General features: G+C 40.0%; 1 protein-coding gene across 2 annotated transcripts; it reads left to right on the top strand.

Moving 5' to 3' along the window:
• LOC131104028 (dystroglycan 1-like) lies at positions 1-27,672 on the top strand. 2 transcript variants are annotated; one of them, XM_058050724.1, is made up of 4 exons: positions 1-37; positions 21,623-21,703; positions 21,791-22,164; positions 23,679-27,672. In XM_058050724.1, the coding sequence occupies exons 3-4, from the start codon at positions 21,823-21,825 to the stop codon at positions 25,989-25,991; spliced, it is 2,655 nt and encodes an 884-aa protein (XP_057906707.1). In that variant the 5' UTR covers positions 1-37; positions 21,623-21,703; positions 21,791-21,822; the 3' UTR covers positions 25,992-27,672. The 2 variants fall into 2 exon arrangements, with proteins under 2 accessions (XP_057906707.1, XP_057906706.1); XM_058050723.1 differs by lacking the exon at positions 1-37 and adding an exon at positions 17,384-17,670.

The raw sequence follows: 27,672 nt of genomic DNA, 5'->3' as shown, positions 1-27,672 counted from the left end.
TGGATGTACAGGGGTCAGGACCCCTGCAAAAATCCAGGTACTATAACCTCCCTGAATATAATGACATCATATTAGACCTCGCCAGCAGGGGGAGACGTGGAAGCATGAGTTAACAAGGGAGCTGGTTGAGGAGATGAAGGTCCAAATGAAGGACAGCTCATTAGAGAGCTACAGTGGTATGAAAAAGTGGTTGTTTGGATCAAAAATTTCAGTTAAATATATCATATATGTGGACTACTAACACCATGTTCGAACATAGGGATGTCCAAAAATTGCACTTGGCACCAGGACACCCTTGGCCACAGGTCTATATGATCGACTTTTGTATCATCAGACCTGAGTCCGAATGTTCTGGTTACACGGGTGAAGATCTGAGCTGTCCACCTGATGATCAGTTGGATTAGACGGATTAGACCCGGGACACCCAAATGTGTAGTAGGGGTGTGCTGGGAATCTCCAGTTTGTTGAGTCTTTAATGTTGAGGGACTGTCATGGCTGACACGTCTCTTCATCACTGCGTGGAAGTCAGGAACAGTGTCTTTGGATTGGCAGACCGGGGTGGTGGTTCCCCTCCGGGGTGACTGGAGGGTGTGTTCCAACAATAGGGGGTATCACACTCCTTAGTCTATTTCAGGGTGCTGGAATAGACTGTGTAGAAATCCTCCCCTTGAGGACTCTAAGTGGGTTTCGAATAGAGGATAAGGGAATCTTAAAGAACCAAATCATAGAATGAGAACCAGATTGTTTATTCCTGACAACAATACCTAATACAGACATCCGGGCTTATCTGCAGTCCCTGTATGCCTACAAGTAAGCGGGTCTTATTACAGCGCAGCTGCAAAAAAGCATCCTTCCTTTCCCTGCCCGACCAATCAGCTTTCGCCACTGCAAAGCAAGCTGTCATGCGTACTCGATGTTTCCACCTTAACTGTCAGTTGTCACGTTAGTCCTTTTTTTGTGTGGGTACGTGTCCAAGTATCTTTTGTCTGTATTTGTGAGACTATGTGTTTGTTTTAGCTTTTATCTTTAGCTAGCAAAATTGAGCAAATACCTGCCACAAGAAGTTCAATGCGGTTTCCGTCCTGGTCGCAGAACACTGGAGCAGCTCAACACCCTCGCAACGGTGCCAGAGGGTGCATTGGAGTTTGAACGACAGTACCAAAGCAACACTGAGATCTAGTAATAATAATATTGAGATGTCCCAACCCATATAGATAGTAGAAGATCGTTTGTCACTTTTGCAAGTGCCGATTTAGTACAGTCCGGTCAGCCTAAAACCAGACTGAAGAGGTTCAAATAAACTACTCAAGACCATTGATCACAATTATGATCATTGAACAGTTGTGCTACAATTTTTTCAAGGATTTTCTAAATAAATGGGAGGTTAGACATCGGCCGATTACAAATACTCTGAGTGTCGAGGTTTGTTTTGTTGAGTAGAGGTCGAATCACCGCAGTCATGAAAGCTGCAGGCACAGTGCCACAGGAAGGTGATAGATTTATAACATTTAAGATTGAAGGAGCTAAAATTGGGAACAGCTCTTTAATGAGTTTCCCAGGAAGCGGGTCAAGAAGACATGTCTGTTTTGCTGCTCTAACAAGTTTTGTTATATGATATATATGTATATTTTTATATATATATATATATATATGATCCCTAGTAACAACCTTCATTTGGGTCAAGGATTGTCTTGTGGCTTGACGGACAGCCAATTTGAGCTTCCAGCTCAGTGGGCTGACCTGAAATGGAACAATGGTAAGTGGTGACATCCCAGAGGTAAACACAAAATGATGAGTATGTCACAATTATACAAAAGGGCCAGTTTTAGGGACCACAAAATGTGTCAACAATTGGAATCGGTTCTGCAAAAATGGAGGTTAATCAAGCTTTGGCAGTGCACCTAAGTTCTGGAGTACTTACTACCTCCTCTGTCGGCATAAAAACAGTATTCAGAACATGTGGTACTATACCTGTGGTACGTTAACATCAATTGAACAACAATGTACTGTTGTTACAAAAATTTTAATGAACAATGGGAGACCATCGTAACACTAAAAAATTAGTTTTTTCCTTCAGAGAAATTGGAGTACTCTAACCTTTACTGTATTTCATCATGTTCACATCCTCTTTGCGTCATTGTTCATGTTCATTTCCTCTGGTGCCGGTAGTGATTGGGGAACTAGGAGCAGTCACTCCCAAGCTGGATGGACGGCTCCAGCAGAAACCTTACACAAAACCCTCCAGCTCCCAGGCCTCTGGTAAAGAACTCAAACTTCATTCATTCATTCATTTTCTACCACTTAACCTCACGAGAGTCATGGGGGTGCTGGAGCCTATCCCAGCTGCCTTCGAACGAGAGGCGGGGTACACCCTGGACTTGTGGCCAGCCAATCCCAGGGCACATATAGACAAACAACCATTCACACTCACATTCATACCTATGGACAATTTGGAGTGGCTAATTAACCTAGCATGTTTTTGGAATGTGGGAGGAAACCGGAGTACCCGGAGAAAACCCACGCATGCACGGGGAGAACATGCAAACTCCACACAGGCTGTGTGGCCTTTGCGCTAACCACTCGACCACTGTGCAACCGAGAACTCAAACTTGAAGGAGATATTTGTTTGTTAGCTTCTCGTACAGCAAAATAATAGAATAGTGTGCGTCCTGCTGTTCTGTACATGTGTTCCAAAGATTTATTTACACTATTAACAAGCGAGAACAACTCATGCCATATCTTATCCGTACTTTAAAAAAAAACAACATATCAAAAGAGAATTCAACTGTGTAAGATTTCACAAAGAAGACCACTTGCAGGGCAAATGAGATCATCGCAGATGTGAACCAAGGTGCCCCCCCCCAGGCTACACCTTCAAAGGGGCTAAATGATACCGTGTCACCCAGAGGTGTAGAGACTTGCAATGCAGCATTAGAAGTGTCTGATTTCTTGTGTTGTGGTGGGAAAGCGCCTGTGGGCAGCAACTCAATCTGACAAGTACGGTGGAAAGTGTGGGAGTAGTTGGCATTCATTTCAAGGAAGTGCAAAACAAGGAGAAATAAAATATAGAAATAGATAAATGTGGAATCCTAAAATAACACGGAGCAGATTTTTGACAAAAAAAAACCCCAAAAAACTCAAACACAATCTAATGATATAACTTCCTATCCCAGGCCAAAATGAAAGGCCTAGCCTGAGTTTCGGGTATCAGCTATGAAGAGTACCTTCAAACAGCGTCTGATCTTGAAAGTGCTCCGACTTTGGCAAACACATAATAAGATCTGTGCTGGAGTACAATGTAGTGCTTGTGCACATAAATACATTAACACGGTGAATAAAATGATCCCCAAATTCTACTGTAGCTTTTGGTAAACATTTTGTTTCTGTAATATGGAGTAATAACAAAATGTAATGTCTTATAAAAGGACACAAATCAGCAGGTAGATATAACATTTCTAAGACATGTTTTAATGTAGGAGATTATGCAGAGTGCATTTTTCCTGCTCGCCCGCTTGTGTGTTTGTGTGCCCCGGTGTAATTATAGAAACATCATTAGTCATCCCTTTGATCATGTGCACTCTTTCAGTAACATTCATTCACCTTAGATGTTAACTCACATGAGCACGGCGTTTTGCAAGCGCGGATTAGGGCTGGTTATACATTAAACCCAACGCCGCCGTGCTGCACTGCAGCATAGAAGAAGTATTAGTCACTGAAAGATAGAATGAAATTCCTGTTCACATTTGTTCTCTTATCGTTTTATTAGATACAGTCAGGGCCGAGAGACTGTTTGCTCTCTGGTAGTTTTGAAATCGTGTATGGAAAATATGTTCCAAAATTCAACTGAGACTCTGCTTCTTCATCCTCTTTTTTGGACAGTAATATTAATATTAATAATATTATATTTGTTATATCATTTTATTATTATTATTATCATATATATTTTATTTTTATTATTATCATAATTTATTTAATTTATTTAATTTAATTTTTATTTATTTATTTATATATTTTTATTTATTTTATCATTATTATTATTATCATCATATATTATCACATATTATATTATATAATATTATATAATATCATATTATTTTATATTATATAATAATAATAATTATTATTATCATATATTATATGATATTATCATATATTGTATTATCATATATTATATTATCATATATTATCATATATTATATTATCATATATTATCATATATTATCATATATTATCATATATTATCATATATTATCATATATTATCATATATTATATTATATTATATTATATTATATTATATTATATTATATTATATTATATTATATTATATTATATTATATTATATTATATTATATTATATTATATTATATTATATTAATTATTATTAATTATTATATTAATTAAGACTGTGACCACTGTTCTCTTTTCGATACAATTAAGAAGAACTGAAAAAAATTATAAATAAAATGTGTTTTTCTAAGGCAAATGCTAGGGCAGCTAAGCTAAGTGTGAGAGCACACGGTGGGTGACTTTTTTTCCCAAAAAACATTTGGGAATATTTTGGCAAGTTGGATGGCCGTCCCTCTGCTGCCTTATCCTCCTCCATCCATCCGTTTGTATGAGCTACAGTATACCTATGTACAGTATAATCTCCTGGCTATTATACATCACATAATGGCATACATCATTTGGAATAATGAAATCATTTATTCCACAATTTATTTACATGACACTAGGGCTGCAACTAATGATTATTTTCTTCAATAAATACATCTGAAGCTGCTCGCTTTTAATTAATAGGGGACCGATGTGTTCAGTGAGACACGGAAAAGATTACCCCTGTGGTTTGGTAATGGTAATGGCCATGATTACATCGCTGAAAAAAACATATCCAAAGAAAATACACAACTTTTTCCACCAAAGTGGAAGAGTGAGGTTACAGAAAGAAGAGATACAGAAAGTGGAGAATTTAAAGTACTTGGGGTCAACAGTCCAGAACAATGGAGATGTGAAAAGGAGGTGAAGAAGCGTGTGCAGGCAGGATGGAATGGGTGGAAAAAAGTGATAGAAGAGTTTTAGCTAAAATGAAAGGAAAGGTATACAAAACTGTGGTGAGACCAGCCATGTTGTTTGGTCTAGAGACAGTACCAACGAGGAAAAGACGCTGACCTGGAGGTAGCAGAGATGAGGATGCTGAGGTTCACATTGGGAGTGACCAGAATGGATAGGATCAGGAAGGAGGCCTTGGAGATAAAGTCAGAGAGGCCAGACTGAGATGGGTTTTCTCCGGGTACTCCGGTTTCCCCCCACATTCCAAAAACATGCTAGGTTAATTGTCCATAGGTATGAATGTGAGTGTGAATGGTTGTTTGTCTATATGTGGGGTGTACCCCACCTCGAGCCCAAAGTCAGTTGAGATAGGCTCCAGCATAGCCGCTACCTAAGTGAGGAAAATCAGCATAGAAGATGGATGTTTTGCGGCTTTCGACTATTTTTCTTCACTGGAAGAGGAGGCTAAATGGCTAAAGTTTGCCAAGATTGACCGAAGCAAACACAGTTAGTGGTTTAGTCCGCAACATATCAGAAAAGAGGCCAAAATATTGATCACTTTTTTCCAAAGTCAAAGCCTGTGTGAGTTTATCGTCTTTTGCCTAAAACCCAAATATAATATATCTGAATATTGTCATTCATTCAAGTCATGGCAGTTTACATCCATCATTATTTGTGATCCTGAAGACAGAAAGCGAAAATATCCTCAAGGGGTTTGTTTGCCTGCAAACAAAGTCCTGGAATGTGGAGAATGGCGCTCAAGCAACAAGATAGTCCTTGTATTAGTGGGACTCCCCCCCTACCGCCCCATCCCATAGATTAGACCCTTATCTATTAAATGAGACTGTGCAGACGGATTTGGATAACAGGACTTTGGCATGGGAGCCGCTCTGAGAACTCCGCTGTATCACAGAGCTTCCCTGAGCTAAAGCAAAGTCGAGGAGACAGCCTTGGAGCGGTGCGTGGGTGGATGTGCTGAGCTACACAATAGGCAGCTTTGGGTGCCTCCGTTCGGTATCCTTGAATACTGATATATTTTCCTCTTGGCCAGCTCTTGTCATAGTTATGACTGTCACAAGGAATTTGAAGTGATACCACGACTTGCGCATATCACCTTGATGCTCGTGTGGGTGGGACTTCTAAGGCCTTGACATTTTCCACCCTGGTCCGCACTCTTTACAGCTTGGACCGCGATCCGACACCTCTTATCTGCACGGAACTGTGACAGCCGGATGAGTGTGAACCTGGAATCTGACCGTTATTACCTTACTGGTCTTTCTCCTTAGTATTACCCACCCCCCAAAGTCCATGTGGACTTACTGAGACAGAACAGTAGCCATGTTTTCATGGACCCAAATATTCCAATTCCAATCGGGTTATTTGCTCAAACAGAAAGAATCAAACCTTTGTATATATTACGCGCTAACGATGGATCTGCGCGATCGATCTATAGCGCTGCGCCCGAGATGGATCCATCGTTAGCGCACAAATGAATCGATTTCTGCGCTCACGATGGATATAACTGCCTTGCGCTGGAGACCGATGCTTTGACACAGCGCTGACGATATAATGACAATCGTTGATCTGCTAATTGCATACAATGACAGGGTTAGGGTTAGGGTTAGGGTTAGGGTTGGGGTTAGGGGTTAGGGGTTAGGGGTTAGGGGTTAGGGGTTAGGGTTAGGGGTTAGGGTTCACACTCCCCCCGCCAAGAACGGTAACAAAGTGAACTGCTTGACAATTAATCAAAGATTTGAAATTTGCAATCGACTTCTTGTTGATTCTTGTAAGTAACAACGCTCAGCGCTGCCATCTGTTGGCATCTAAACAAACTACACACATCCATCCCGGGTGCAGTAATATACCATTGATCGTGAGCGCAGAAATCGATCGCGCAGATCCATCGTTAGCGCGTAACATATACACCTCATTCCGAAAGAAAAGTGCCAATCCGAATGAATATATAATGAGATTCCCAGAGGTGGAATATTCCTTTCCCCAATCCGATTGAGGTATCTTGTACCCGCTCAAACGGAAAGTTGTCAGACTGCGTTCTTCTTCCTGGTGTTTTTCTTCTTCTGTTGTTTAATGGCGGTTGGCAAGCAGCTTTGGTGTGCATTAGCGCCATCTGCGGAACAGAATCTAAACCCTTCTATACGCCGTTCACAAGTCCACTTTTATTCCAAAAGAAAATACATATCTATATAAAACATGTGCCCAGCTTCATTATAAAATATTAGCAAGATTGAACTTTATCTTTTCCTGTTCCCGGGTGCGTTCTTTCAGCCAATGCTGAGATATGACGTAACACGCAGCTCCAGACGTTCTTCCATTTAAAAAAATGGAGGCGAGCAATCGGCACTGGACTGCTAAGGAAAGCCCCATTGACTATTCTGGTTGATTATAGCGGCGCATGTAGACACACCATTGGAATATTCCTTTGCATGGATACCATTGCTTTCGGAAATGTCATTCGTAAAGATTCCATTCGGAAAGAGAAAAACTCCTCATGTAAACGTGGCTAGTGTGTACTGAATCTGATTCAAAACTGACCTGGATGGTTAAAACACAGCTGGGTGATTATTATCTACAGAGGAATTCCATTACATAGTAGCCTGTACATATACATTAAAAAAATAACTTACGGCAATGACAATCAGACCCTGTAATTGATTAATCTATGCGGAACTATATCAACAAATTGATGGTCAACCAGTGCTTGGGAACACATTGGGAACACAAAGGTTAAAAGTTTATCTATTGGTCTGTGACTGACTGCCTCCCCTCTAAAGAGTCTAGCAGAGGGTAAGTACTGCATTAACTACTAAAAATATTACTAGAGGAACTTAGGTGCGCAGATGGTCTTAGTTCAGTTTGGTCAATTTGCTATTGACCAAACTGAACTCATGTGATCCCCTAAGGCAAAAAAACACCTTAAATTATATTAGGAAAGCAGGAAGTGAACAAATGTAACAGTTAGTGATTGTAAAAGTACCAGATGGAGGGGTAGGATTTAATAAGCTTTGCTTCTTCCTACTCCTTTTGGACATGTGGAACTGGGAACTGATTATGGGATGCACTCAATTGTAATCTGATGCATGTTCAAATGAAATAAAACTATTACCATTACCATTACAATTACCTTCACGGTCACTCAACCAAAGTTGTCATTTAATTGGTATACCAAGGTAAATTCCACGACAGACTTGTACCTACTGTGCTATTGTGGGCGGCTGCTAAGATGTTGCGCTCCATTTCTAGGAGCTACAGAGATACTTTGCTTCATTCTCTTTGCTGGGGGTGAGCCTGTGGACATTGATGTTTTTGAAATTTGCTGATGTCCTCTTAATGTGTTTGAGAGTCATTAGACCTGTTTGCTCCCAATAACAATACTATTACCCAAGTCTCAGGGGCATTTGGAGCCTTTCCTCCGGCTTCTACTTAGCACGAGGTCTGCTTAAGAGCCACGTGTTTACCCTGTAATCATCATTGATTCATCTATAGCAGGGGTCAGCAACCCACGGCTCCAGAGCCGCATGTGGCTCTTCAGCCTCTTTGTTGTGGCTCCCGTCACATTGCTCAAGTATTTTTTTTTAACACCCGAATGGGGAAAATACGCATCTTTGAAAAAAATCAGACTTTCCAGACCAAGACTACTTGATCAACTCTGAATTACTTTGATACCCCAAAATTCCCTCTAAATCTGGCAGTCAATCAAAATCTTGGGAGACTCGCAATTCGCTCTGAATGTGAGCACGTCTCTCATTCATTCATTCATTCATTTTCTACCGCTTATCCTGACGAGGGTCGCGGGGGTGCTGGAGCCTATCCCAGCTGTCTTCGGGCGAGAGGCGGCGTACACCCTGGACTGGTGGCCAGCCAATCACAGGGCACATATAGACAAACAACCATTCACACTCACATTCATACCTATGGACAATTTGGAGTGGCCAATTAACCTAGCATGTTTTTGGAATGTGGGAGGAAACCGGAGTACCCGGAGAAAATCCACGCATGCACGGGGAGAACATGCAAACTCCACGCAGAGATGGCCGAGGGTGGAATTGAACCCTGGTCTCCTAGCTGTGAGGTCTGCGCGCTAGCCACTTGAGCACGTCTCTGCTGTTTTTAAATGATGTTTTGCGGCTCCAGTCTATTTTTCTTTAGTGAGCCAGGGGGTAAAATGGCTCTTTTGATTGTAAAGGTTGCCGACCCCTGATCTATAGTAATGGCCAATCCTCTTGTCAAGCTAGGTATGAACTGTATATAGTGAATGTAATTGTATGATAAGGGTATAACAAAGCAAGCACATGCAAGTAAACCGGTTATGTGGGACATGTAAAGCAAATTACAATTACACCATCCTGAAAGTGAATGTACCAAATCCCAGGTAACGTTTGGACCAATCAGCTCAGGGGAGTTGGCAGATTAGAATTATGCAGATTATGCATTTCCCAGCATGCCTTGCTGTAGTTAAAACGATGACTTTTGACTATCTTATGCCTCTTTAAGGTGTTATTTTGTACAGACACGGTGCGATGGTTAAAGTGCTGCCATTTTTGTAGTTTACTGTTCAATTATTATTATAGTATGGCAGTCTTATTAGGAATGGTTGTGAATTTCGTGCTATACATGGAACATATTTGCACTTTAAAACTTCTATTTATTATGAAGTGGTTAGCACGCAGGCCTCATAGCTAGGTGACCCGAGTTCAATTCCACCCTCGGCCAGCTCTGTGTGGAGTTTGCATGTTCTCATGTCACAATGGGAACGCTTTCAGATGAGTGGTATTTTCAGGAATTCTGTAATACATTTTGTCATTACAACTACAAAAAATTAAGTTAGCATTAGTTACCATAGCCCCCGTTGTCCGTATAAAGGGAACTGAAAAATGGAACTGGATAGACTTCCTTTTTTGAGACCTCAAATGGCAGCAAGCCAGCTGATGCGCTGCTGCCAGAGATCCTGCATTTTCAATGTGAAGAAAAAGAGACTCAGCAACAGCACACAATTTGAAGATGAATTTTGAGGTCAAAGACCTGCAATAATAGCACTTTGTGCTTCCAACTGCTGGTCTTTGCTTGCATTTTACACTGCCCTCGATGAATCCTGCTCTAAACCTTTTTTTCTGAGTAGATTTAAAGTACTAGTGGTAGACGTTCACACATTCTTGACACTGTAAAAAGTTAGAATAACTCGTGTGCATAGAAACAACCCAGTCCACTGTACCTCGGGTTTCCTGGGGATTTAACACAGAATAATTGTCTTTGGGGCTGCACGGTGGTGAAAGTGGTTAGCGTGCAGGCCTCACAGCTCGAAGACACGAGTTCAATTCCACACTCGCCCATCTCTGTGTGGAGTTTGCATGTTCTCCCCGTGCATGCGTGGGTGGGTTTTCTCCGGGTACTCCGGTTTCCTCCCACATTCCAAAAACATGCTTAGGTTAATTGGCCACTCCAAATTGTCCATAGGTATGAATAGGATAAGATAAGATATGCCTTTATTCGTCCCTCAGTGGGGAAATTTGCATTGCACAGCAGCAAGAGTACAGAGTCAGTTAAGCAGTACAAAAATACACAATAAAAAAAACAAAAAACAATATAAACAACCCAAGTATTAACAAATCAACAGTTTTACCCAGACTTATATACAACTACAGTATGTAGATAATATGAAATGAGATGAGATATATGACCATATCTACCATCTATACACTATGAGATCTTGCTGTGAGTGTGAATGGTTGTTTGTCTATATGTGCCCTGTGATTGGCGGGCCACCAGTCCAGGGTGTACCCCGCCTCTCACCCGAAGACAGCTGGGATAGGCTCCAGCAACCCCGTAACCCTTGTGAGGATAAGCGGTAGAAAATGAATGAATGAATGAATGAATACTTGTCTTTAGGCACTCGATTATGATTATGTCTATTATATATTGTGTAATTCAAATGTAAAGGTGACTATAGGGGTGTTATTTCAAGCAAGGGATCAATCAAATGTAATTGTTTTTTCCTTAGTGGGACACGGAGATGATACTTTCACAGGCAGCCTTTGTCTAATAATAATTTTCCAAGTAAACATGCATAGGTGATGACGGTGTGTTTTGGAAAATGATATTAGTGCTGAGCTGCTGAAACAGATGGCCACGGGCAAATGCACGAGTAGTGAAGACATTGCAGCTTCCTGGCCTTTTATCAGCTCAACATAATAAGGGACTGAAAACAAACAGACCGTGCACATAAACAAATCTCCTCACAGGTAAATAGTAGGCTTCTCTGACGCATTTCACTGTTCTTCTGGCTGGAATGGCAGCGATACTGTACACGGCCCACTTCTTCATCTAAGGAATTGCGGAATTGTCACAAAAGCAAACTGGAGCAAGACATGTATATGTAGAGAAGGTTATTTCCATGTGTTATTAAGTTAAGCTGATAAGGCTTGTCTAAAGTAATCAACCATTATGAGGCAGAGATTTGTTCTAGTCAGGGTCTCACTACTCCTCCAGCCCCCCTCCAGCGGTTCAACAGACCGCTCAGAATAACCTTTTTAATAAGTCACTCGGAAGAAAATATGGGGAGTCAGCTGATTCCTAATCTGCTCTCTTTCCGTGCTCTGTGCTCATACATCAAGAGTCAAATTGTACAACGGCATGAAAGCTTGTCTGCGGTGGAGAAATCACGGGCCAGCAGGCCTGCAGGTGTTTTTCTGCATGTGTGTTTTGGCTAAATGAGATCTTGCTGTAACATTCATGAAGGACAACACCTAGTGTAGGCTCCTGGGAAATGAAGACAAAAATATCTTTCAATTATTTTTTCGCCCCACTATTTAGAATCTTGTAAAAAAAAAATCTTATTTTAGATTTTACAGCATGTCCACATAAGTTATGCTATTCCTTTCTGTTCTGTTCTATTCCTCCATGCACTCATCAGCCATCTCTGCATCCACTCTCCTTGCCCATTCCACACCTCACTGCCTCCCTGGGATGTTTTCCATGGGAAAACTGATGTATTTTGCCCCAGTGTCCTCCCATTCCCACATTTAAAAAAAATATTGAAAATTGATAACAACCAATTACCAATTAGCTAAAAATGTCATTCAATACTTCTCTACAAAGCATTGGATGGTCATATCACTTCCTACTTTGGTACGGGACAAAAATAAAATAAAATAAAAAAACTTAAACTACATTAGGAAAGCAGGAAGTGAACAAATGTAAAATGTACAAAAAAATACAAAACAATAAAAATCAAAAAAATCAAAAATACAAAAAATGTATAAAATAAAGTACAAAAAGATACTTACATTATATTGGGAAAGCAGGAAGTGAACAAATGTAAAATGTACAAAAATGTACAAAAAAATAAAATAAAAATACAAAAAATCAAAAATACAAAAAATTAATAAAATAAAGTACAAAAAATACTTACATTATATTGGGAAAGCAGGAAGTGAACAAATGTAACAGTTACTGATTGTAAAAGTACCAGATGGAGGGGTAGGATTTAATAAGCTCTGCTTCTTCCTACTCCTTTTGGACATGTGGAACTGGGAACTGATTATGGGATGCACTCAATTGTAATCTGATGCATGTCCAAATGAAATAAAACCATTACCATCACATTGCCATCACTCTGGGAGTATTGTATGACATGTATGTATATGTAATCTACATTTGATGAAAAATGACCACCAGTACACCTACAGTGTTGCTACTAAATGTAATTAACTGTGTATATTTCATCACCAGAACCTGTTGACTTGAAATAGAAAGAGACAAGTAATCCATTCTCTCTGGTCTTTATGCTGATACTCGACGCCTGCTCTCATCTTCATACTGTCGCCTTGCAGGGGTGAACAAAGAGTCAGAGGGATTCAGATGATTGGCAGGTCTGTGAACTACAACAGACAAGCTCTGTTTCTCGATCTTCAAATCCTAATCACGCTTGCAAAGAATTTCTATTCGTATACGAAAGCTCTTTCTTTGTCGCTATAAAGTCGTTTTCACTGTTAGAATGCATGATGATGCCATCACCTAAATGACAACACACATTCGCCCATTGAATAAGCAACATCTAATCATTTGTTGGCAAAGCACATAATGAAAAGGATCATTTGCACTCTATTTGTCACCCTAATGACATATGCGGTTTCATTTTTTCATCTTAAGGTTTTTAATGCAGTGTTTTGCCTCTTCCTCAACGCTGACTGTCAATCTTTATTTGACTTTTCCTAGCATTGTCTCCCATGGAGCTCGTGTCCTATTTAAAGCCATTACAATACAGGATATTATAAGCAGTCATGTGTAAGCTCAATGAGCCTTCGACTAGAAAACATCTCCTTCTTTGGGTGTTTTTCATCAATCCTAAAAGAGAAACACAAGAGTCATCGGGTTGGAGAAAATTAAACACAAGGAATGCTTTGCAGTGCAGGATGTTAGAAAGCAGTGATGGGAAGCAGCACAGCACCTAATACTTTTCATTTGGATCATACAGAACATGAACAAAACGTGATGTACTTTAGCTACATTGTGTTTTGCACAAATACTTTATGTGTATCAGTTACAGGCGCTGCGTTTGGTACCTGGGCCTACAGTGGGGATTGGACCGGCCAGAATTTGTTTTGGCAGACACTGAGAGGGCCAGTACTGTTAAAAATAATGACATCAAATAATGATATATATTGCCATTTACCCTGGATTCAAACCACAGTTTCCTTTGCCAAATTCTGACGTTGTTACCCATTACTCCAATCAGCCACTTAAAAAAAAACAAAAAACACAATATAAGCTTTTTCTCATGCGCCTTGTAAAGTGATGCGTCTAATTTATGGCTAAAACTGCAGCCTCAGAAGTAGTAAAGTGGATGGTAATATCTTATTTTTTTAAGTCTTATGCAGCGACCATGTTTTGATATGACAAATCTTTACTCAGTTGGATCAAGTGTAGAATTACTACAACTTGTGTATGCCAACCGTCACTATTGTATCAGTATGATTTAATATAGATTAAGTTGGGCGCATGGATGACGTCATATAAAGGCGACTGTTGTGATAGTAGTGTTGAATAAACAGAGCCAGCATCTTTAGTTTACTTTACAGGCGCTCCACCTCGGATGCTAAACTATCACCAAAATGTTTCGCAAGGCTGGACTACTGCTTGATGAAGAGAACAAATTAAGCAAAAAGGCTAATTTGTCTCAAGACGAAAGATGCAGAATCAAAACAAAAGGGAGAGAGGCTGACAAAGTGTGTGATGAAGGAATTATAAGGCTGTTCAATCGTGAAGAAGAGAACAACATTAGTAGATTTAGTTGAAGAGTAAAGGCAGAATATATCAGATCCCCGCCTATCATGCCTTTTGAATATTCCCATTCAACAACATCATTGTATTCTCAGGTCATGTGAATCTATTAGCAGTGCATTTTTTGCCGAGGAGTCTCCTGCGTATTGTATCGTGTATGCCACGTATTCCCGCTATTTCACATTTTTCATCATCATTAGCGGTGTTTTGACAACTCACCACGTCCCTTCCTAGCAAAGCATCGGCTCAGGTATGCTGCATGTGGAGTGTCATAACGAATCACATGTCTGTGACTTATATGGTAATGGTTTTATTTCATTTGAACATGCATCAGATTACAATTGAGTGCATCCCATAATCAGTTCCCAGTTCCACATGTCCAAAAGGAGTAGGAAGAAGCAAAGCTTATTAAATCCTACCCTTCCATCTGGTACTATTACAATCAGTAACTGTTACATTTGTTCACTTCCTGCTTTCCCAATATAATGTAAGTATTTTTTGTACTTTATTTTATTATTTTTTTGTATTTTTATTTTATTTTTTTGTATTTTTATTTTTTTTTACATTTTGCATTTGTTCACTTCCTGCTTTCCCAATATAATGTAAGTATTTTTTGGGACTTTATTTTATAAATTTTTTATATTTTTGATTTTTTGTATTTTGTTTTATTTTTTGTACATTTTACATTTGATCACTTCCTGCTTTTTTTAAAGTTTTTATTTTTGTAATTTTTAATTTTTTGTTGTTGTCACGTACCGAAGTACAAGATGATATGAGCATCCAATGCCATAATGTGTACCATAGTGCGTGTCAATATAGTGATATATATAGCACATCATGACTGGTTCAAGACTCTTCATCCTTGTATTTAGCAAACATCAACTGCTTGTATTGTTTCTTGAATTGGCTCATCGTTGTGCATTGTTTGACTTCCTTACTCAATCCATTCCATAGTTTGATTCCACATACTGAAATGCTACGGCTTTTTAACGTTATATGAAAAAAGGCTGCTGATAATGTGGACAGTCTAACCGATGGTGAAAGTAAAAGCTTGTGTGTGATTGAGAGAGAAAGAGTAAAAAACTACATCCACATGTTGTATTGGATGGAATCATGCCAAAGTGGAGGCTGGTTACCTAGCGTACCATAACATTAGCTCGCTAGTCTGGCTCCGTCTGGCTCAGCAGACTATGTATTAGTAATGGGGATGTATGTCATGTGGAAAATTAGTGTGTGTCTGAGTGAAAGTCACATGAAAAACTACAGTAACAGTAAACTACACTACAATAAAGTAATGTTCAGAGTACCGTACTTCCCTATATAGTATCTGTTGATCCCCTGAAACAATGCTGTTAGAAAATATCAATGTGGAAACAGTCCATGGTTGTAGAAACCTGTGTGATTGTGAGAGAGATTAGGGAATTAAAATCAGTCTTGTTTTGTTGCACGGAAGAACACTAAAGATGAAGGATGAAATCATTCAGGGAGCCGTTATATGTATACGTTTTTATTTACCTTTACAAGAGTTACTGCTGAGCTTGTTAACTGGGTCCCATGAGCCCAATTCTCCACTGAGTGGAGATGTGCTTTGTAAGGAAAGTATCATTTTAATGTTGACAGTCACATAAAACACAAATATCTCAACTCTTCTTTCCTTTTGTCAAAATTATAACTTTAATAGTGCTGCACATTGGGTATCATAAGCCTGGATTTTGAATACAATTTATACAGGACATATTTCTAAAATGTGTAAGTTAGTTATTTTATTTTGTTGTGTTATGCTGAACTAAAACTATAATATTGACTAATTAATTTTCCATGTAAAAATCTATAATAGGCAAAGAGTATAACTTGCCGACCAGTCCAGGGTGTACCCCACCTCTTGCCCAAAGACAGCTGGGATAGGCTCCATAAATTGGTTGGTTTATAATAGTGTAAACTATTACAGGTAAATGTTTACCTTTTCAGGCTGCTTCTTCAAAAGTTTCTTCCAGACATTCAATTCATTTCTTTAAAGACGAACATTCGCTGGTCTGGCTCCCTTGCCCTGAGGAATTTGGTCCCATTAACTGTTAACTAGTTTTGACATTTGCAGTGTTTTGTTCTGTTCTATTTATGGTATTTGTGTGTTTTTTGGCTTTTGGATCAGCTGCATGGTGACCAAGTGGTTAGCATGTCGGCCCCACAGTCAAGAGATGGGGAAAATTTGGGTATGAATCGCTGCTTGGGCATCTCTGCGTGGAGTTTGCATGGGTTTTCTCCGGGTACTCAAATTTCCTCCCACGTTCCAAAAACATGCTAGGTTAATTGGAAACTCTAAATTGTCCATAGGTATGAATGTGAGTGTGAATGGTTGTCTATATGTGCCCTCTGATAGACTCCAGCATACCCCTACGACACAACTGAGGATAAGCGGTATATAGAATGGATGGTTTTTAAACATGAAGACATACTGCTAAAAAGGTCAGTAAGGATAATTCATAATGCCAACTATAGAGAACATACTAACTCCTTATTTCTAAAATCACAAATACTTAAATTTGCTGATATAGTTCATCTTCAAACAGCTAAAATAATGCATAAGGCTAAAAATAACCAATTAGGTCAAAATGTCATCCAATACTTCTCTACAAGAGAGGAGACTAAAAAAGTACGGGACTAAAAAATAATTGAAAAAAACAAAACAAAAAACCTTAAACCATATTCGGAAAGCAGGACGTGAACAAATGTAACAGTTACTGATTGTAAAAGTACCAGATGGAGGTGTAGGATTTAATAAGCTTTGCTTCTTCCTACTCCTTTTGGACATGTGGAACTGGGAACTGATTATGGGATGCACTCAATTGCAATCTGATGCATGTTGAAGTAAAATAAAACCATTACCATTACATTCAATATATAGTATTTTCAGTCAAACATTATTCTGTTCATCATAGCACTTATGATGATGGAGAGTGTGTAGCTATTTGCCAAGAGTGGGGTAAAGACGGAGTTAAAGTGTGCAGCAATTTCACCTGGATGTATGCTACCTCCACAGAGGGAGGGGTCCCGCCTGCTCACTGGCCTCCCGCAACCTGCAGACCTGGCGGTGAGGAGGAAGGAAGGAAGGAGGCAGTCAGGGAGGGGTAGGCAGCGACCTCATCACGATACGGCGCAGTGAACCATCTCTACACGAAGCCAACCAGGAAGACGTCGCTATTGTAATTGCAAGCGATCAATTTGTTTCGTGGTGTTGAGGGGAAACCGATATTTGATGGCAAATTGGAAACCTCGGCGGCTCTTTGTGGCTCGAGAAGGAGGTAGCTAACGTTAGCTCGCTAACAAGGTCAGTATACATGTTGGCTTCTTCGCTCTTTTGGATGTAACAACATTGGAAAAGCTGCCATTGTGGTAATTGTGAATTGGGATTCTAGTTATTTTTAATACATGCTTAGATTTTCTTTAAGAAAAGATACAACTGACATTAGCAATCGTCTCGTTCGCTGTCTCGGCATTAGCCCAAGTGTTAGCAATACGACCGCTTAGTTCACTCGCTCGACAAGTTCATCTTTGAAAGCAGAGATAGTTCGGGCATATTTAACATACTCTAAATGAATAGTGGCGCTTTTCCGACATTCTGTGTAAAAGAACCGGGCAGATGTGTGGTCTAGTGCCTCGCAAGCGGATGCCTGGTCTCCTCCGCCCAGAATAAAACAGGTGCATGTCTGCTAGCATTGAGGAATCTGCGGGACAGAGCAACCCGGAGCCGCGCTTGTGCCCACATTATACTCCTTTTTCTCATGTTCGTCCCTGTAAAAAAACGACTCTCTGGTATGATTTGCAAAACATTTAAACAATTATCGAACGGTTCAGGGTTTTATATTTTAGAAAGGCCCTTCGTACACAGACTAGTTGGACCGCCACGGGCCCAAAGCTATCCATTCGCTCACCGTTTAGCTAGCCAGATTGAAAAGATTGTAACCAGAATGCAGAATTGTGTTAAAAAGCTGCTAATTACATCTTTATTTTGACGGCGATATCTCATCGTTGTTATAATGTAATACAAAAATAGCATTTGTTGTTCCCCACCAATGATTATTTATGAGTGGTGTTATTGCCTTAGGAGGTGTATAGTATTTCCTGCTCCATAGCATGGGTGTCCTATTGTGTCATAATTAATAGAGCTTATTTATTGTCGGGTTTCTGTATTAAGCAAAGTTCACCACTTGAGTTTGTACCAGTCTTAGCAGCTGGAGCTGCAAGCTAGTTAACAAGATGGATCATAATCACAGCCAGTTATCAGATTAAGCTAAATGGATTTTGAGATTGTCCAAGCTTTTGCCAGGCTACGGAAAGCAGTTATGTTGTAATATCGGAGAGAAAAAAAAAAACATGATTCGTCAACTTCTAGAACTGGTGATTTAGTAGCACAAAAATATTATTTTTTGCACCACATGTTCGATTACTTTGTTGAAGAGTGTGGACATGCAAGCTTGTGTTGTGGATGTTTGTTATTCAGCTCATGCTCCGTACAGAGGCTGCTGCTTGTGCTACGTCAATTCAATTGGCCCTGAGTGCCACTGTGCTTCGGAGATCTAATTATTTTTGATAGTTTTTAATTTTAACTACCTTTGGACGGCATGAAGCAGGAATGCTACGTTTGTCAACTGATTTGCTTCGCTCCCACCCGCACTTAGGCAGGCCTCGGTGAAATCACCCACAAGCAAATCTGTCACTGTATTGCATTTGTCTTACATTAAATGGGCCTTTAAAAGTGGGCATGTTGTTTTGAAATGGGAGTTTAATAAGCATACAATGAAGTCTACATATTCATATGATCTTTAGTTTTCCTCTGAGTCCTTTCAGGCTACATAGCTTGCATGGTTTAATAGCTTCATAACCGGTTTAGAGCTGTTGTAAACATTGTCATGATGCTAATGACGCACAATGACTTTAAAAAAAAATCATGATTAAGACTGTTTTAATCATAGTATCAGGTTTACAGTTATAATATGATGAAATGCCAAAAGATTGCTGTGCTAAATGTATCCAGTTAGGTTAAAACCCAGTGGAATGTTGGAATATATTCAAGGCAGCGGCTTGTTTATTGACACAGAAATTATTTGAAGTAGAAATGATTTGCATTAAATAATGTTTCACAATGTCTCATTTGTGACTATACTTGTCACCTGTCACATAGATTTGTTGGTGACATTTCCAGTCATCGGAAATAGCGATATTAAAGCCATGTTGGAATAAACTACTTGCCGAACACATTCCCGTTCATAATAGTGGGATTTCCCACTATAAAGTATTGTAAAAATTGTTCCTGTGAGCTCCACCTATTAGTCCTGTTGAACATGGTTTAGCATTATCAGCGGCATTTTTATGTTGGCATAAACACTATAAATTATCATCATGTTCTGTCTCCAGGCCAGTAAGCACTATTTTTCTCCATATTTTCTGCTTTCATTTACATATTGTGTTATTGTCCCATCGAATATGAAGTTAGAAACCTGCAAAGCGACAATCCAAATTTGTGAAGTGATGATGTGTGAATTATGGTCACTTTTGCTGTCTGTGAATTAACAGAATCTGAATCTAGGCCACATTGTGTAGCGCTCACTTTGATGCTCAGATACTGCTTCTTGTTTGCTGAGTGTGCTGATAGCCTGAGGTGAGGGGTAGTGCTAAATCTGAGTAAAACTCAGCCCATGGGCAAAACCATTTTTAATGCTAGTATATTTTACATTAAAGAATAAAGGCATGCATGAATCCAGCAAGATGTTTTGGAATCATAATCAGCATGGATTTTCAACCTTTTGGAAACTGGATATTGGTTACGGTTGTCAAAAACAATGCGGTAGCTACATGATTAAATAACTGTATTTTCTGCATTATTTCTGCGTTATATGGCGCAATCGGAATTACGTTGTCCATTTCTGTACTTGACACATATAAGGTTTGAGTGATATGGACTTTACCATGTGTCATTTTTTTCTTTAAGATGTATCATGATATGAGGATATAAAATATGAAAAAATATTTATTCAAATTTTCAAATATTCAAAAGCTCCAAACTTGAAGTGATTAAGGAAGATGTAGTCAACCATGCAATTCCAACTGCAGATGGACGATATTTTTATGAGACTCTTATAGGGCTGCACGGTTATTCGGTTAATTCAAATTCCTTGATTGCAAAAAGTAGTCAAGGGGGTTTCCCATACTTCAAATTATCGCATACGTCACCAACGTGCCTACGTCATCCATGCAGAGGACAAAGAAGGAAGCGGGTGTTTGAAGAAATTAAATGTAAAAAAACAGACCAAGTGTGGCTAAACAGCAATTTTTTTAGTTTTAAAAGCTTTAACGTCGCGCTGTGCGCTAACAATGAAATGCCTGCGGTTGCGGGTGTGGCTGATAAAATAACTTGGCTATAAGATGCACACACCTTTCAAAATTGCCACTCGTCGTATTTGAAGCCGCGATGTTGTATGGAAAAGTTACTAGTTTGGTTTCGCCGTTCGTGCCATGAACGCCATTGCGATAATGTATTTTTCTCATGGACTTGTTAGTTAATTTATTATTGTGTGACCAGTGGTGTCATTGGCTTATGTTTTTGTTGTGTTACCTTCATTTGGGCTATGTTTTGGTTATGTTATTTTTAAATAATTGTCTCTGTTTGTTGTATCTTTAATGTTTGCTAATAACCTGAACTCAACTAATGAATGATCTTTTACCAATGAGACCCAGGGAACTGTCAGCTTCCATCAAAGTATTGTTTTGTTGCCTTTTTTTTAAAAAAAACCACCTCATACTCAACAACTTAACTCGTTCTTGACCAGCTGTTTGCTTGGAGCAAGGCTGAGTACATGTCAACGGTTCTGAATTAGCTTTAATTGAGACATGACACTTTATGTCCCCTTTCTCAGCAGTCCCCCTCATGTGCCAAGTGGTAGCGGCTCTTGACAACTCGCTCAAGGTCTGACAGGCAAATAACTTATCAGAAAACAGATATAGACACAACAAAGCATAGTTTTTATAATTGAATTTATACACACAGAAGACAGATATAGACACAACAAAGCATAGTTACATAGAGTTGAATGTGTAAACAAAGGAGCCATTTAGATGCAAAGACTGCAGCAGTTCATTGCGTGGGTAAGGAGAAAATCTGGCAAAAGGTGTTGGATGTGTATTGGATATTATATCACATTTTTTTATGATGCAGCCATACTCGTACGTTTCCTTTTGATGGTTTTTGTTTACACTTGCATCATATTTGTCTTCTCTTGTAGTTCCCTGGCATGGTTGTCTAACCGGCTGCCATTGACCTCTCTTGATGGATCCCAGAGGACAACAAAGGAATAACAAAATCTGTGAGCACAGCCAATAACGAGGGAACCCAACTCAAGGCACATCATCTGACTGACTTCAGTGCATGTGGCCTTTTGCGTCTTTCACAGACATCTGCTAGGCAGCTCAAGGGCCGACTGCTATGCACTATAAACTGGGAGACGTGGATGGTGGGGATGCTGGGAGGTGCAGGTTTCCTTCCAGTAGAACTGTCTCGCTCATAATAGGACTTCTGATAGCCATGGCTCCGAGTGCTGCGCTGGAGCAGCAAGACGCACAGGTGGAGATGTTCACGATGCAACTGGAGGCTTCCATGCAGTCTTCTGTGCTCTCTGAGCTCCAGTCTGCTGCTTTCGCCACGCCGGAGTCCTCTGTGAAGAATGGAGGAGTACAGAATGGCATCCCCGACTCTTCAGCTGTTGTCGGCCAGGTGTTTCAGATGAGGATTCCACTGGTATCTGACAGTGCAAGCTGTAATCTCCATGTAAGTGTTTAGTGGGGGCAAAATATGTCATGGCTGAAACTTGTTGCTGTTCAGGTTTGTGATACAAGACAAAATGATAATAAGTTATTAATATTAAACATAAAGTAATCTAAAATTAAGAGCAATCACATGCTCAAAATTACTCTGGCTGTTGGTAAATACAATATCTGTGGCAAAAGGTTGCCTTTTTTTCCCTCCCTTTCAATTTTATTGAGCTGCATTTTTCACTTTCATATATGCTACAGTGTTTCAGCAAATACTTGGGGTGCAACTGTATGGTGTGGTATGTACATCAGTACAGTCAAGGGGGGAAAAAAAAAAGAAAAACTGCTTCCCTTCAATGTTAAATGATTTTTAAATTGAACTCAAAATGAACTTGCATTTGCGTCCAACAAATAATAATCTCAAACTGGAAAAGCACTCAGAGACCACAATCCTCTGCCAAGCATCATAGTCCCCCGCTCCCCATTGTAATTTACAACATAAATGTTAGTTGTACATTTATTTTATGTACACATTTAGACTCCTTGAACGGAAATAGAAAAATGATGTAAATAGAAAAATGAACAATTTCTCTTTCAAACAGATAGGTCTAAACAGTTGCTTCTAAATAAATGTTAATGATTATGGGAGCTATCATAATACCAGGAGTCTCCAACCTTTTTATTTTTCCAAAATGAGAACGTCCAAGAGCTACTTAAAAAAATATATATAAATAATATATTATTTGTATAACTTATTTCAACCAAAACAAACAATAAACCTGTTTTTCCTCAAAATTTACATCATAATTTGGCAGTTTGCACATCAGTAAACAAAATTAGCATCCATCTGCATGTTGTATTTCATGATGTATTTATGTCTAGTGCAGGTTTCTCTCAACCTTCAGTCCTGTTTGGGCTACTTTACCAAAAAGAAAGGAGCGATGAGCTAGTCCTTTTATTTATGACTGGCAACATTTAATATTTAGTACAATATTAATTGTATTTTCCAATATCTGGAAAGTGAAATTGGAATTTAAAATAAAAAAAGGGCTATCTTTGATCATGTAATAAATACATCATGTAGCATAAACATGGAGGCACACAACAATGTGGCGCAGTTGCATCTTCAGTCGATTGAAATGCTAACACCATTCCAGAAACTCATCTTGAAAGGAAAACTGCTCCACAATCCTTATTTGAAACATGAAGGCCTATTTTTGTCCCTTCCAGCCAAAGAAAAGTATTTATTTATTCATTGCATTTACTGCCTTTCAGTACCGAAAATGAACCGAACTGCAAACTTCAGCTGCGTAACGAACCATTATGCACTATACTACACCATTAAATACTATAGGACACTAATTCACTATGCTCAAAGTCTCTACACTTTATTATAAAAAAGGTCACTTTTCGAAGTAAAGCTGTAAAATCATACAAGGGATATGTGCAGTGGAATTAGTGCAGACGTTAGTTGAGTATTTTAAAGTTGTATGATTCTTGCTCATCCATATATTTATTTATTTTTTTTAGCTTACTGAGATGGGACAGCCAACATTACCATCATGGCTCTATTGGGACAAAGAAAAGTGTGTTCTGAGAGGCTTGGCTCTGGAGCAAGATAAAGGTGTGTATCATATCTCTGTGTCTGGACGAGACATGAATGAGAAGACCGGCAGCCAAGACTTCCCCAGTACGGTCTTCTCCATTGAAATATACCCAGAGGAGCGGGCGGACGCTGAACCATCCCTGCTCACTCTCCAGTCTAACAGCAGTGGCCTGCAGCCTTTCACTTGTGGCCCCGAGGAGCCTGTCACTGTCCTCACTGTCATACTGGATGCTGACTTGACAAAGATGCTTGCTGAGCAGAGGGTCAGTTTACTGACTATTATGAGAAAATTCTCACATGTTCCAGTTGAGCACATGAGACTTGTCCCTGTTGTCAACAACCGCTTATTTGACATGTCTGCTTTCATGGCCGGACCAGGGAACGCCAAGAAAGTGGTGGAGAATGGAGTTCTGCTGTCATGGAAACTTGGATGTGCCCTTGACCAGGGCAATATCCCTGACATCAGCATTGTTCAGTCCTCTGCAAAGGACGGAACCATGTCATCCAAACTTGCATATCCAGTGGTTGGTTGGCACATTGTGAACAAAAAGCCCCATGCGGTCAAACGTGTCAAACGGCAGTTGTACAACACTCCTACTCCTGTGCCCTCCCTGCTTCCGCCAACCAGTTACCCAGAGCCACCTCTACGTGTTGTTCCAACCCCAACCTCACCCTCGATTGCCCCAGCAACAGACCACTCTGCACCTCCTGTACGTGGCCCTTTACCTCTTCCTGTGAAGCCCACAATGAGGGTCCGAGATCAAATTGCCCATACACCTGTTTTAGGACCCCCGCAACCCACCAAGGTATTGGGGTCGACCAGCACCATGCTCATCCAACCTACAATGACCAGACCTACATTTGTGGAAGCCACCGCTTTACCGACGCTACCAAGCACCACCAAAAAACCCAAACCTTCAAGCACAAGAAAGCCCAAGAAACCCAAGACGTCAACACCAGCTCCCCGAGAGCCCAAATCTACTACGGCAAAACCACCTAAACGCACCACTCCTCTCTCCTTGGCTCCAGACTTGAATCAGATGCCAGAGATCCGCAACCCAATTGATCAGGTAAACGCATGGGTTGGCACATACTTTGAGCTGAAGATTCCTCCTGATACATTCTTTGACAAGGAGGATGGAACAACTGACAAGCTGCGTTTGACTTTGAAGCATCCCGCTAAGAAAGCAGTCAGCGAAACGTCCTGGATTCAGTTCAATAGCACCATCCAGCTTTTGTATGGACTTCCCGAGGAGCAACACAAAGGCAAGCATGAGTACTTCATGCTAGCTACTGATAAAGGTGGGAAGAGTGTCATGGACGCATTTGAGGTTCAAGTCAACCATTGGTCAACTAATGATAAACCACCAGTCGTTTTTTCTGCCCGTTTCCACGGCGACCCCACAACTCTAAGCAACGATGTCCATAAAAAGATTCTTTTGACAAAAAAGTTAGCTTACGCACTTGGTGATCGCAATAGCAGCACAGTGACCCTACGAAGCATTACCAAGGGCTCCATTGTGGTAGAATGGACCAATAACAGTCTTCAGCAAAATTCTTGTCCAAAGGACCAGATCGCAGCTCTCAGCAACAGGATCGCCGATCCGCAAGGCGCACCAAAACCAGCCTTTGTCAAATCTATGGAGCCTGAATTCAAACCCATTAACATCTCTGTTCGTGGCACAAATAAATGTCAGAGCTACACCTTCATTCCACCAGGGGAAGTTCTGCCCAGCCCCAATCTTCCTACCGCTACACCCTCACCTGGGACCGGCCGTAGAAGCAGCGACGATGTCTACCTGCACACCGTCATCCCTGCTGTTGTGGTCGCAGCACTCTTATTAATTGCAGGTATCATTGCTATGGTCTGCTATCGGAAGAAGCGCAGAGGGAAGATGACCATGGAGGAGCAGGCGACCTTTATCAAAAAAGGAGTTCCCATAATATTTGCAGATGAGCTGGATGATTCCAAGTCCCCCCCATCCTCCAGCATTCCTCTTATTCTTCAGGAGGAAAAGCCACCACTCCCCCCACCAGAGTACCCGAACATGGCCGGCCCCCACAGTACGCTACTGAACCAAGATTTGTTGGAAGAGTATTCTGTGTATCAAGATGACGATCCCAATGCGCCTCCTTACCAGCCCCCGCCACCTTTTACTGTCCCCATCGAAGGCAAAGGCTCTCGTCCCAAGAACATGACCTCCTACAGGTCACCGCCCCCCTACGTTCCTCCCTAACACACACACTGAAGCGTTGAGCTTGGAATTCAGGTGCACTGTAGGGATGCTTGTTCAAACTACTGACTACAGACGTAACTTCTCTTGGATTTCAATGGAGGCGACCATACGTATATTTTGACCATCCTGGATAAGATGTTTCAGCGTTCTCCGACTGGAACAGGCAAAATAGGCGGAGAGCAGTTTGTAATTCCATTCCCTTTCCTTCTCGCTCTCTTGTTCTTCAGGTCTGCTTTTGACTTTCAAATGCTTTGTCTGTTTTGCCCAGAAGAAGAGTCAATTTTATCTTCAATGATGTACTATTTCTATTGTATAGAACATAATAGAGCAGGAGAGACTGAAGCCCACCGGGCCTTTTAGCAGATGTTACCATGACAACAGACTCGAGGCTCTCCCTTGCCGTGGTATTATTTGAGAGCTGTATCACTCCTATCTGTCCTTCAGCTAAGACGTACTAAGATGTTGCACCTGTTAATTTTCTAGGACAATTTAACACCATAAGCCAAACTGAAAGCATTAGAACATTTTATTAAAGAGTTTTGATTTCATTCTTTTTCTGTCCTATACTTGGCTCCTTTTTAACAGTCACGCTTCACAATTTGAAGTACTTACTTGTTCAACCATGTCTCGCACACAATTGACCCTATAATTCAAATTAGAACTAATTAGAATTAGTCAAATAAATATATATATATATTTGTGCCACTGAACTTGCCGTCAGAGATGTTTTGTGTTGTTGCTATGGTGACTGGTCAGCGAGGCTGCTATGTCTAGTGAAGGGGCCAGTGGAATGCCGTTTCACCACAGGGTGACAGTTGAGCACATATATTGCTTCTTTAAAAAAAAAAGAAAAAAAAGTTTCTTTGTATTTCCATTAAATTGTCTTTTCACTGTTTTCACTGATTTTGTGCATTGTTTTGATTTTACTTTTCTTTTTAATGTAGCATCCCGCTTTCACAGTTTTTACAATGCTATATATATATAGTATATATATATACACACACACACATCATTTTTTTTTATTTGCATATCATTATTTTTGGGCCAAACCGTGTACCTAACAGACAGAAACTGAACTTCAAACTTTTAAAGAGGTGATGATTTATCTCGACCTGTTAATGTTGCTACTTTGGTTGATCACATGTCGACCCTCCGTGGAGATGAGTGACGGTTCTAAGTGGTACCCGAACTGTTGGTGATAATAAAAGTCAGCGCAGCGTGGAGTCAACCCTAGCATTCGCTTGCGCTGAGGAGTGTCCGCGGCTGCAGGGCTATCGCTGGTGCTCTAGCTGTCGCACTTAGGGATGTAAATAGTGTGCCTGTGAAATAATAAAAAAAAAAGAAATCAATAATGTTAGTGTTGTACCAGTCAACCTAGTTGGGAACAGAAGGGCCGCAGTGGGAAATAATTTTATTTTTTTGATTGTATGTTTAGATTTATGACCACTACCATGTTAATGGACTTGTGCAAGGGTACATTAACAACAAAGAAATGGCATCATCTGAATATAATTGCAACAAATAAACAGTATGTGAATTATGTACATTTCATACCTGATATCATTACAAAAATGTAAAAAAAAAATCTAATGTTTTTACTGAGTTTTTGATACAGTCTTAAACTTGTTTTATGAAGGTATATTAATAAAATGTAATACTATTTGTAAAGCCTCAAAATGGT

Source organism: Doryrhamphus excisus, chromosome 16 (assembly GCF_030265055.1).
Source record: "Doryrhamphus excisus isolate RoL2022-K1 chromosome 16, RoL_Dexc_1.0, whole genome shotgun sequence".
Taxonomy (NCBI): domain Eukaryota; kingdom Metazoa; phylum Chordata; class Actinopteri; order Syngnathiformes; family Syngnathidae; genus Doryrhamphus; species Doryrhamphus excisus.
The sequence above is the reverse complement of the archived record's forward strand: the minus strand, read 5'-3'. Positions and strand labels throughout refer to the sequence as shown.

Excerpts from the sequence above, each read along its gene's own strand:
- LOC131104028 (XM_058050724.1), top strand. The coding sequence starts at position 21,823 with ATGCACTATAAACTGGGAGACGTGGATGGTGGGGATGCTGGGAGGTGC. Across the intron at positions 22,165-23,678 it reads GTGCAAGCTGTAATCTCCAT|CTTACTGAGATGGGACAGCC; the intron begins GTAAGTGTTTAG and ends TATTTTTTTTAG.